The 12,539-nt window shown below is 32.2% G+C and overlaps 1 protein-coding gene across 2 annotated transcripts; it reads left to right on the plus strand.

Moving 5' to 3' along the window:
- The first annotated feature begins 2,920 nt into the window (after positions 1-2,920).
- Positions 2,921-7,123, plus strand: LOC125807900 (uncharacterized). 2 transcript variants are annotated; one of them, XM_049487651.1, is made up of 3 exons: positions 2,921-2,995; positions 4,490-6,631; positions 6,725-7,123. In XM_049487651.1, exons 2-3 carry the CDS (start codon positions 4,520-4,522, stop codon positions 6,875-6,877), a joined length of 2,265 nt encoding a protein of 754 aa, XP_049343608.1. In that variant the 5' UTR covers positions 2,921-2,995; positions 4,490-4,519; the 3' UTR covers positions 6,878-7,123. The 2 variants fall into 2 exon arrangements, with proteins under 2 accessions (XP_049343608.1, XP_049343607.1); XM_049487650.1 differs by lacking the exon at positions 2,921-2,995 and adding an exon at positions 4,252-4,369 and having other exon boundaries at positions 6,725-7,096.
- Positions 7,124-12,539: the final 5,416 nt, after the last annotated feature.

The following is a 12,539-nucleotide window of genomic DNA, read 5'->3' on the forward strand; positions in this document are numbered from 1 at the left end:
CTTGCAGTTAGTCACCTGATAAATTGCCAATTTAATTAATTCATCATCTTCCGGATAGACGTACAGTTTGGTGCCTATGCCACCGTAGGGTTTAGACATATTTGAATCCGCCTCTGTCACCACGGGACTAGACAAGTCTGAATCATTCAGCACGGGGAATAAAAGATAAGGTGTGAAAGTGATGATATGGATGAAAAGATGATCTATCATTGTACTGTTTTGTTCAGTCCACGAGATTTCTGTTTACCCAATGCGGAATAAGCCAAATGCTTGTCAATCCCCAGTTATTGCGTGGCTCTTAACACAAGCAGAAGCACGGACCAGCTTTGCTACTAAGCAAACAACAATTATATATGGTGATCAAATTTCACATGCTGACTTTAGGGAAGATAAAAGTGATTTTCTTAATTTTAAAAAATCAATTAGAATCCAAAATTTAAAATATTTAAATTTTTACTTTGTTATGACCAATATCTTTGAGATGTTATCGTTGTAACCTTTATCTAGCAAATTGAGAAGTAGATTATCTAGCAAATCTTGTGAGATTCAGTCACCCTGTGCACAACTCCTTTTTCTCTTCTGCTTTTCAATAATACCATTATATTTTCAATCATATAGTCGTTGACCAGGTGCAAATATCTTCAATATTCTGAATGATGAGCCTTTTTAAAACTTAGATTTGTTTGTCATAAGATCAAAGATTATAGAAACAAGATAATCGCAGCAATAATACTGGGAACTGTTCCACTGTGAACGCCACGTTATATTATTGCAAGTTTGGTTTTAGCATAAAGTATATACTTTATGCTATTTTTCTGAATTATTAATGATTAGAAAATTTTACTACTACATAAAAGTGTTGAGTCCGACGTTGGTGGAGTGTAGAGTTTGTGGTGATCATTATATGATTTATGATAAAATTTAGAGTTAAGTTAGATTTAAGGTTCATTTACTCCATGATTCCTATTTAAGTCGATTGAGGCAGAATCGCATCAATTCATATTCATTGTTTAGCTGATGTTAGGCTTTAATCCTATTTTAATGCTCTCCAATGTCCAATCCTGAGCGCGAGAGTGCAAAGATAAATCATGACTATAATGATGGAGTGTGGTTTCTTGTTTTTTTTTTTGGCAATTCACGTTGCATAGGACCAATTAGGAGGACCACAGATTTTTTTTCATACTACAATTCTTACTCAATCCACTAGTTTTTGGGATTAACACGTTATGTTAGCCCCAATTTTGTTTTATTTTTTCAAAGAAATTCAAAGAAAAAAAAAGTTCTTTCATTATTGAGACATTCTTTGAATATCAACTTATGTTTAAAGACCATAACTTTTACTTAGATAGTGTGGGACAATTCTGACATTAAAAGCAAATGCTGTGTTGCTTTTTACTTCACTCAAACAATTCAATCATAACATCAACTTATGCTTAAAAGAACAGTTTACCATTGTTTGATTCTCTATTAATTCCCACTTTTACGTTAAACTATTTTGCCTATTCATTTTCATAGCAAAGTAGAGTTGGCATTTGGCCTTTATGAGGGGGTGGGGTGGTTGAGGTGGGGTTACAGTTTCTGTTCCCAATATTCTGCAAGGACTAAGAAATAGATTTAAAAGAATATTTTTATTCTTGTAGTGTATATATTTAATTTAGATTATTTCCAAATAAATATGCATATATAATCCAAACTGAAAACAATTAATTCCCTTGATTTCACTAACATATTTGTATCTGCCAACCCTACATCATTATCCCAATAAAAACACCACGAAAGAGCATGGAGAAATAAATAGGATTGTTCTATTTTTAATTAGAAATTTCATATTTAATCCTGAAAATAGAGAAATGTTAAGTTAAAAAATGTTTCTCCCTTATTTCAAAAATTAGTCTTATGATACGAGGATTATGCAAAGATCATATCAGTTTCTAAGGATATGAAACTTTATACTTTGAACAAAAAATCTAAGATTGAATATCAAGAATCAATAATGTAATATGGGAGCAAGACATATACCTAACATGAATTAGGATAAATTTAGTTATAAGATCATAATTAAAAAAAAATATTAAATTCAACTCAATTTCAAAAGTTAACTACTCCAATATTCTTTGTTCTAAAATAAGTTATGCTTTAGCTTGAGCACATCTTACTCATTCTTAGATAACCAATTTAGAGAATTAACTCGGTTATTAATGATTTTTGATTAAGTAAATAAAAGTAAAATTTTAAAAGAATAAGATCAATTATTTTATTTTCAAAATAAACATAGTAAAATACTCCCTCCCTTAAAAACAATTACATATTTTCCTTTTTAGTCTGTCTCAAAAAAATAATTCTTTTTCCTTTTTAACAATAATTTAATTTTCAACTTTTCATGTGATATATTTAACCCAAACATTTAATATATTTAACATAATTTTAATTTAATATCACAAAATTAAATTTTTATTTATTTAAATTTTATATTAAGTTCAGCTAGATCATTTTCATTTTAAACGGATGGAGTAACACACAAGAATATTGCAAAATTAATTAAATAAGTATAGAGATTAATTGGGTGAATGAATTCTGAATGTCGAAAATATTTTTAAAAAAAACAAAAACTAATAAGCTATCCCAATAAATGAGCAGTCAGTCATTAACTATGTGTAGTCATCGAAAGAGCGCCCCTACCAGCCCGTGACCCACGTATTCTTCTTCCTTCCGCCTGGAGAAAAAAAAAAGTGCAGCTCACTACATCTCTTTTCACTTTATTTACCTTTTTTTCTCTGTCTACTTCATCAATTTCGTACTCAAATATAAGATGATTTTGTCATTTCTTTCTTTCTGAGCTAATTCTCTGTTTTATCTTCTTTGTTACTTGTAATTATTGGTTTCACCGCCACCTTATACAACCCATCAATCCACAGAAAGTATTTACCGCTGCTTCATTTTTTTTCCTATGACTTGTTTGATTCTGCTCCTAATTTTCGAGCGGTTGTTGAGTTAGGTATGTACCTTAATCTCTTTCTTTAAATGTTTCTCTGTTGGATATGACTGTTTGATTTTCTGTCATTTTCACTTGTTAATTCTTGTCATTATATATAAATTATTGTTCACTTTTAATAACATAATTTCTGTAATCACTTATTTATAGATGCATCATGCATCATTAATTTTAGAAAGAACCCCATTGAAGGGGGCCTTGCAGTAACAGTAAATTTATTTCTGTGTGACTTGTGGGTCACGGGTTCGAGTTGTAGAAGCAGCCATAACACTCCTTGGGTGGTGTGGCTCTTTCCCGGACCCTGCAGGATGTCGGTGCCTGCCCTTTTTGCCCAACTGCTCCTTGTATGTTAAAATTGAAATTTTGAGTTAATTTTTGGTTAGAGACAGAAAGTGAGTGGTTTATGGCAATTGGCAAAACAAACTCCACCGACAGTGCTCTTCTTTGTTCTATAATTTTCCCAATTTTACTTTCTCAGGATCAACTTAAAAATTGATCAATGTTTATACTTAGAAAAATGGAGTGTTGGACGATGTGGGGTTAGTTATGTTTATGTCTTTAACGATAATTCGAATTAAGTTTATTATGAGTGTGATTGGGATCTTTTATAATTGTAATCTATAGATTAATTAAACTATTAATTAAAAAATATTTGTTGAAACACATTCATCAGGAAAAAGTAAGGAATAGGATTAATGAAGCACATCCATTATTGAATCAAGCCGATTTGATAGCACTAAAATAAAGAAATTTCACTTTCCAAAAGTGTGACATAACTTTTAAGAGAAATAGGTGGAGTAGAAGTTAAAGGTATAAAGTAAATCAAGTCCTGTTTTTAAGGAATAGTGTGTTGAGCTTTCTGATTCTACTTGGTTGTCAGGGTCATGTATTCATAATTAGCCAAGTGAGAATAGGGAAATGAAGGCAGCCAAGGGTGTGGCCGAGTGATCATGTATCTGTCTAATTCTTGTCTTTTTGGTGGTCAGAGTTATACGGTAGTTGTGTTGGTGGTAGGTAAAAGGTACCTCTCGGAATAGTCGAGGTGTGTACAAGCTGACGCAGCTATCACCGTTACTTAAAAAAATGAATATGGCACAAAATGATGTAAGCAAGGAATCTATTATTTCCTTGTCTGCAGATATAAGAGACAACCCATGTTGAGAGATACAAACAACAAACTTTTTGAGTTGTTGTAGTTCATAAAATAACTTTTATACCCATCTCTTTCAACTTTTTTATCTTTGTTATGAGAGGAACCATGAGTCCTATGTTCATTGTATAACACCTAATTCCTCGCTACTGACGTCTAATTATGTAATTATTATTAGTGAAACGACTCCATGAAGAGGAACACTGCATCTTTAAAACTCATCATGTGTAATTATTTCTGCCTTTTTTACTTTATGTTTATGATTACACTATAATCTACTGCAACTTGCATCAAAAGTGGCTAAACATGTGAATAATCTCTTGTGTTTGCTTGTTTACCTCTGCCAGGGGTTCGGGAATTCATGCACGGTGTAGCAAATGGAAAGGCAGCCTAAGCAGAATGGTGAAAGAAAGAGAATCGAGAATGAGGAGCTTGTTAAATACATGTCAAGGTTGCCTAGTTATCTGGAAAAGGGGGAAAATCTACAGGACAAAGCTTTCAGTGTCGGCGTCCTAGATTGGCGTTTTCTTGAAAAATGGCGACACGAACATGTAAATGTACCTTGTAGAAGTAGTGTGTGTTCACCATCAAGCAGCAATACTTTGTCAGTTTCCTCAATGGAGGGATCTTCATCCAATTCTAGTAGAGCCCGAAGCTGCTCCCCTGCCCATCGAAGGATTCATCGTCCTACATCACAATCATATTATGCATCACCGCCTAAAGGCACTCATCCTGATGTCAAATCAGGAAGTTGTGGACACTTGAAGAACATAAAACCAGGAGCAGCTAAATTTCTTCACGAGAATCAACAAATAAATCTTCTAGAACTCAGCAAAGATCAACACCCACGGAGGGCTTCACGTGTTAGGAGATCACTTGATGTAGAGACACACAAGAGAACCTCTGGTTCCGAGGGGAATATGAAGATCCAAGATAGAGAATGTTCTCCAAAAGGAGAGAATGAGTTAGTAGAATCATGTCATAGGGTTGATGATTTTGATTTCATAGAGAAACATAAATCAGATGCCCTTCAAGTACCAGAACCTTGCCAAGAAACTAACAGTTGCACTACTTACTTCCCACCTGATTCAGTAGCGAGAAACCAGGAAGCGGTGAAACCGAGTAGACAGAGCTTTTCTTGTGGATTCATTTCTACATTCTACCATGGGAAGCTCTCTCCTGATATCCCTAGTTCCTGCCCCCTCCCTCATGTAGCTGGTGAGTCGAGAATGGGACAAGCGAGTTCAATAGATGCAAAGGATACTAGCTCTTCATCTCAGACAGTTCAGCGTTCAGTATATTCTGGAAAAAAGGCTCCTAGCCCATCCAGAGTCAATTACAAACAAGAGAAGAAGTCAACTGCTATGCTAAAGAATCCAACTACCCCTAAATCTTCAGAAACTACAAAAGTCAGAAATCCCTCTCCAACTCGTCGTCTTAGCATGGCAATAGGAAGGATTGGCCAGATTTCTGGTATAAAAGATATGATGACTGTATCACAAGGGGTCAAACATCCTTCAGAACAATCTGGTTCAGATAAAGCTCAAACTCCCCCCTTGCTTGAGACAGGCTGCAATAAATCAGACACCACTAGCCGAGCCAGGACGAGTCCCTTGAGGAGGTTGCTAGACCCACTGCTGAAGCCAAAGACAGGCAACTGCGATAACGTGACTGGATCATCGACGAAACGCGGTGAATCTCCTACAAAACGCTCATTGAAAGTTAAACTGGATTTGAAGGGTTGTAGATCTATTGATATCGATGATCCACATTCTAAAGGTACACATGCACCATCAACATTGCAAGCTCTCCTCCAAGTAGCTGTGAAGAATGGTCTTCCTCTGTTCACATTTGCAGTTGACAATGAAGTTAACATTTTAGCAGCCACAGTGAAGAAATTTAGTTCGACTTTGAAGGAAAATAGTTGCTGGATTTACACTTTCTTCACCATTCATGAGACAAAGAAAAAGAGCGGAAGTTGGTTAAATCAAGCCGGAGAAAACACTGGTGGTGGAATTATGCCTAACGTAGTTGGCAAGATGAAGGTTTCTGATGTTTCATTCTCCGAATCAAACAGGCAGAAACTTGACTCACATTTTAGGACTAGGGAGTTTGTTTTGTTTGCTACAGATGCAAGACATCAGCCAAATGACGAGCTTGGAGCTATTGTCGTCAAATCACCTAATAGAAGCACTACTTGTCCTAATGGAAGTATCCATCAGGATCGCGGCTGCAACAATATTTCAGCCTCAGGCGTAGCAAATCCTTTTGAAGATCTTAGCATGACAGCTATACTTCCTGGTGGTGCACATAGCCTACCTAATAAAGGGGAGCCTTCTTCACTGATTGAGAGATGGAAATCAGGTGGATCATGTGATTGTGGTGGATGGGATTTGGGTTGCCAAATAAGATTACTTGTCAATCATCGAACGATATCCAGTTGTCTCAGACCCGAACTTACTGCTGAAAGATTTGAACTTTTGTCCCAGGTATGATCAACATTACACAATATGTAACTCCATTCTTACAAATTATTTCCGAAGTCTAATACACCATAATGATCTTTTTGTTCTTGTTTTTAGCACGGGGGAGAGCAGGACAGCACGCCAGTCTTCAGCTTGTCCCGGTTCAAGGATGGGATCTTTTCAGTTGAATTCAGTTCGTCGTTAAAGCTTCTGCAGGCATTCTCCATTTGTATAGCAGTTCTAAATGGAAGAAATCAAGAAATCTTCTGAAGTGAATCAATACATTGCCAGAAGATCCAGAGGGAGCCCAGGTGTAGTTTTCTGCTAAATTTGTCTCAACTCTTCACTTTCCCCTATTGGAAAGGTCTGAAATTGCTACCAAACATTGGTGAAACATCAAACTAAGGCTCTATAGTTCTTTTTTTAAACTATAGCTAAGCTTGTAGAATATCAGTCCATGATTTTGATAAATTCACATGTCATGGGTTTAAATATATGTTCTAATTATTATATTTACATTTAATAAAAGGCTAAAGTCATAAGCGCTCTCCTTAACTTGTCCTCATCTTTCACTCTTGACACCTTATCTAAGTCATGTTTCTATTGAACGCTTACGCTATTCAAATAATATAATACCTATTAGATACACTTTTACTAATAATCAGTTAAAAATATAAAGTGTGTATTACACTTGTAAATGACGAGGCATGAGAAATGAGTACGAATATTACCTACATGTCCAATTGAGCTGTGAGTTATGAGTTAGAAGTCCTTTTATTTTTGTTTGGGCCGTGGCGGCCACTGCTTTTGAAATCATAGAAGCAATGGTGCATAAAAAGAAGATCTATTGCAATTTAACTCTATAAAAGTCATAAATAAAAACACATGGAATATCAACAGAAATAAAGATCTTAGCCGAAATTTAACTCTGTAAAAAATCATAAATACGCCTCACATTAATTTAGCTCTTAACTTTGGCATTTAAATTATAAAGTTAAACAAGTAGACGCAGGTATATAATAAATCGAACCGAAATATATTAAAGTTTTTACTATTCATGATATAATTGTTGTTCCATTTCATTCAATTAGAGAAGAAACAAATAAAATACATTTTACCAGCCAGATTTTCTAGTAAGAAAATCTTGACTGGGAGAAGTACAATTGGCAAAATAAAAACCATCTTCCTTGACTAACCAATAACATGTTCCAGTATCAATTCCTTCTTTTCCACAAGCTCCAGAATCTCTATACACCTCAAACGCCGAGTCTTTTGAGCCCCAAAAAAAATGACAAAAAAATACTGTCTCAGAAAAAACACTTGGCCTGAACGAAAATGTGAAATCACTTCCTAGATGAGGATAATGCCATCCAAGATCATCATCGCGAGATGCACAGTGAAATTTTAATGGTGGAGTTTGTTTTTCAATACCATCAACTATATGAACTTCAATTTTTTCAATCGCATTCATTTGTTGTACAAATAAAAATGATAAAACTAATAAGATAGAAAAATTAATCTTCATTTTTTTTTGTGTGTTCGTTTTCACCTTCAGTTCTTATACAAAAGAAAACAAGTATACACCTTTACTTATACTTGTTTTTTTATGAAGTGATTTATAAATATTTAAGGAGAATTAATTGTAGATAGATATTTAATTGAAAGTAGCTTTTGTCCTATTGCTTATGAAAATAATTAAATAAAAAATATTGATTTTGGTCTCTATTGCATTAAATTATAGAAAAATTACTTAACTACACATTATTTATTATTATATTTTTTTATTTTTCTACTATTTCAAGAAATATAAAAAATCCCTTCTTTTCCTCCCATAGTTTTCTTTTCTGGATACATTAATTTGAAATCTCATAACCATGATTTTCTTTCTTTTTTTCACGCCACAAATCTCTCTATAATTACATCAATTAATCTATTTGTGAATTTCAAATCTTTTCTCTTTCCAATTAATTATTTCAAATTATTCAAGAGGTAGATTTATTTCCATCACTTCAACTTTTTGATTTCTTTTATTATTATTTTTTATTTTTTTCATCTTAAAAAAAAAATTACCTCCACCTCCTTCCTCCATTGAAATTTTATTGAAACTTTGCAATTTTAGTTAATCATATCTCCGTTGAAAAATTTTCTTGAAAAATATTTATTTTCTTTTATTATATCTATTGTTGAAAAATGTCCAAAAAAAAAGAAGAAAAAAGTTGGATCTGCCATTGCACTGCCATTAATATCAAACATACAGATTTTTAACGTATCTCATTTATTTTGATTCTTAAATTAGTCTTTGTTAGTGTTATCATTGATCCGATACATCACTGCTAGCCTTTGTTTTATGCAATGTATCATGTTCATATTTAAGGTATTGATACATAACTCTAATATTGTTGAATCTTCAATTAGTATTTATCATGTTCAATATAAATGTACTTGATACATAAACTTTGTGTTATGTATCACACACACACAAAAAGAAGCTATTTTGGAACAATTACATGTATAGTGTTTTTTTTATTTTATTTTAAAGTATAGTATTTCTCAAACAAAATAAGATACATAAATAAGAATGTATCATGCACTAATTTTTTAGGTATGATATGTAAATTCAAATTTACACTAAATGTATTCGATACATAGCAATTATCAAACAGTAATGTATCGATCTCAAATCTAACATGTTCTGACCAATAATTACTTATTTAATGTATCTAGTAAAAATACAACACTTATCAATTTTAAACAAGATACATAAATAATAATGTATTGATAAATCTATCCATCTTGAAGACACAATTTAATAAAGAGAAAACGATCAAATACCCCCTCAACCTATTACTCAATTCTCAACTACACACCAATACTTTACGGAGGTCCTATTACCCCCTTGAAGTATTTTAAACAGAGATATTGACATCTTAAGTGCTGATGTGGCACAACAAGTGTGTTCACTTTCTTGGAAGCAAGTGTAAGGCAACTAAATTAGTCAAAATTAAATGATTGGACATCTGTCATTTCTTAATTGAATTCAATATAATTAATAAATAAATTTAATTAATTACAATCACATACTTTCTCTCTCTCTAACCATTACCTCCTTAAAAAATTACACCTCTGCAATTGAATTTTGCCATGGCTATAATATTTTATTTTTTCATTTTTTTCACTTTTAGTCCATAATGAACTTTTTCATGACCATCACCTTCAAATCTTTCTTAAAAATAGACACCATAACCAAAAGAAAGAAAATGATAATCCTTTAATTTCTTTCACCTCAATGGAAAATACTTTCAATTCGACATTGAAAAATGATATTACAGCTTTTGCTATAGAAATCTTTTCGATTATAGTAGCAACCCGAGTTTCTTGATTGGAACTGAAAGTGGGTATTAGAATTTGAAATTGGGCAATCAAATTTTCATCTTCAAATTCATCAAAAATAAGCAACTGGAGAACCATAATGGCAGTAAGATACATGATAAAAAAGATTCAACATTCATGTCAATTTATTGAATTCAATACGACAACAAGATTTTGTGCAAATAAATGATCGAAAAGATAGAAGAAAGACGGAGGATGATGGGTGTGATGGAGATGGAGGTGGATTGGAGGAGATGAGAAATTTGGAAACAATGGAGAAAAAATGGAATGATTTAGGAAAATGAATAGAATGGTGGAGAAAAAATGAAAAGCATCAAACTTAATGTATTTTGGTGATGATTTTTTTTAAAAAAAAATTTAATTCTGAAAAATAGGTGTGTGTATTACACTCTATAACAAAGATTTGGGGGTGACGTTTTAAGTGTATTAATATTTGTGTTTAAAATATTTTAGGGGGTAACAAAACTCCCGTAAAATATAAGTGTGTAATTGAAAATCGGGTAATAGATTGAGGGGGTATTTGACCGTTTTCTGTTCAATAATCAATCATACAACATTATAAAAGGCTTTTCGTAGTGCCATGTCTCACGATCCATATGGCAGTTTCAGTTCCATTTCTTCTGCTCTTGAAAAGGCACCCATTAGATCTTCTGCTTCTTCTGTTTCGTCGGCTGATCAATCACAGCTTTTGCTTACTCGATCTTCCAAACAAGCAGTATCACAGTGAACTTGTTTGTCCAACAACTATTCATTATGTATCTAATCAAATTTTCGGCAAATTTAAATCTAATTGATTGGTTCTTCGATGAACATGGAGAAAGATGAATAGGGAGAAGAAATCTGATTTTTTTTCGAATTGTTGGTTTTGTTAAGTTTTGTGTATGATTGATTGACAATAAGAAGAAACATGTAAGCGTAATTTATGGAATTTTAATTAGATTTTCTGATATCTTTTTTCCTTTTCCAGCGTAACAGTTTGATACATAATGTATCGACATTATTGTATCTGAATTGTGAGTTATGTATTCAGATTGTGTAAAAATTAAGGGATTATTGTAATTATTTTTTTCTCCGAAGGGGTTATTGTAATTAGAAAAAAAGTAGGGTTACAATATAATTTACTCTTTACACTATGAGATTTAGGTAAGTTATACTTAAATTATATAGTTGTAACAAATTTTAGTTAGCCTTGTTAGTAACGATGAACAGAAAATACAAGTAATTACATTAATTACCAAATCAATCACAAAAGGATTTAAAAAGATAATAATTTACTGGATTGCTATTATTTCATCCTACCTCATTTTTCTTCTAACAAATAATTTGGACATGAACTATTAAAAATATCTAATGTATATACATGGTATATATCTGGGAAAAATTACTTAAATACACAACATTTTTTTACTTATTCTCAATATTTCCCTACTCTTTTATTAAAATACAAAAATCCCTTATTTTCCCCAATTCAACTTAACCGGATACTTTATTAGTTTAAGTATCCGCCCGTTATTAATTAAAGTATCTGAGCTGCTATATTATGCATCCGCCCGTTAATTAAGTATCCGTGCTGCTAACAACTTAATAATTTAAGTATCCGCCCGTTATTAATTAAAGTATTCGCGCTGCTATACTATGCATCCTCCCATTAATTAAGTATCCGTGCTGCTAACAACTTAATAATTTAAGTATCCGCCCATTATTAATTAAAGTATCCGCGCAGCTATATTAAGTATCCACACTGCTATATTATGTATCCGAAAAACACTAAAAAAAGGGATTTTTAGTAATTAATGAAAGAGTAGGGAAATGAAGTAATTTCTTTCTTATACTATGTCATTTGCCTAATTTTTACATATATCTGATGTACAAAAGAGTACAGTGTACACACACTACACTATTATACATTATATATACATTAATATATAGTATATAATGTATAACCATGTATAAATAATGTATCCATGCGATTCTATTACAAAATCAAAGGTGAATTAGGACATCTTCTAGGACAATTCTTTGTCTGGTTTGTCTAACCAGTGTCAATTGCTATCAATCTATTTTTCAAGATAATTTTCAAATCTAGAATAATTGGTGAATGATTACGTGAAATTAATTAGATTTTCTACTCTAGAATTTTTAACATTTCGTTTGAAAATTAATGGTCAATAAAACAATATGTTGGGTTCTAAAGTGATTAAGACGTCATGCGCAAACTTATAATTTGCAAATCATATGACGATAAATTAGATGACAAATAAAACTATACTAAAAGACACAACATTATTACATGATAGGACCAATTAGCCTACATAATTAAAAACTAATAAAAAGAAAATATTAAAACTGTTGAGAGAAAAATCTTCTCATAAACAAAACTTTTTTAATAACTACATTGTGAATTTTATTGTGTTATGCTATGAGAATAGGGATCTTCAAACTTTTTCTCTAAGGAAATAATAAACCAAATATAGAAGAAAATTATATTTTGCTTTCAGAAAAAGTTGAAGCTTTTATGGTAATACTTTGATATTTTTTAAAG

Source organism: Solanum verrucosum, unplaced genomic scaffold (assembly GCF_900185275.1).
Source record: "Solanum verrucosum unplaced genomic scaffold, falcon-dt-bn FXZP01000183.1, whole genome shotgun sequence".
Taxonomy (NCBI): Eukaryota; Viridiplantae; Streptophyta; class Magnoliopsida; order Solanales; family Solanaceae; genus Solanum; species Solanum verrucosum.

What these genes read in the sequence shown, in the direction of transcription:
- LOC125807900 (XM_049487651.1), top strand. Translation starts at nt 4,520, where the DNA reads ATGGAAAGGCAGCCTAAGCAGAATGGTGAAAGAAAGAGAATCGAGAAT. An exon ending in GATTTGAACTTTTGTCCCAG is followed by an intron (nt 6,632 to 6,724) that starts GTATGATCAACA and finishes TCTTGTTTTTAG; the next exon opens with CACGGGGGAGAGCAGGACAG.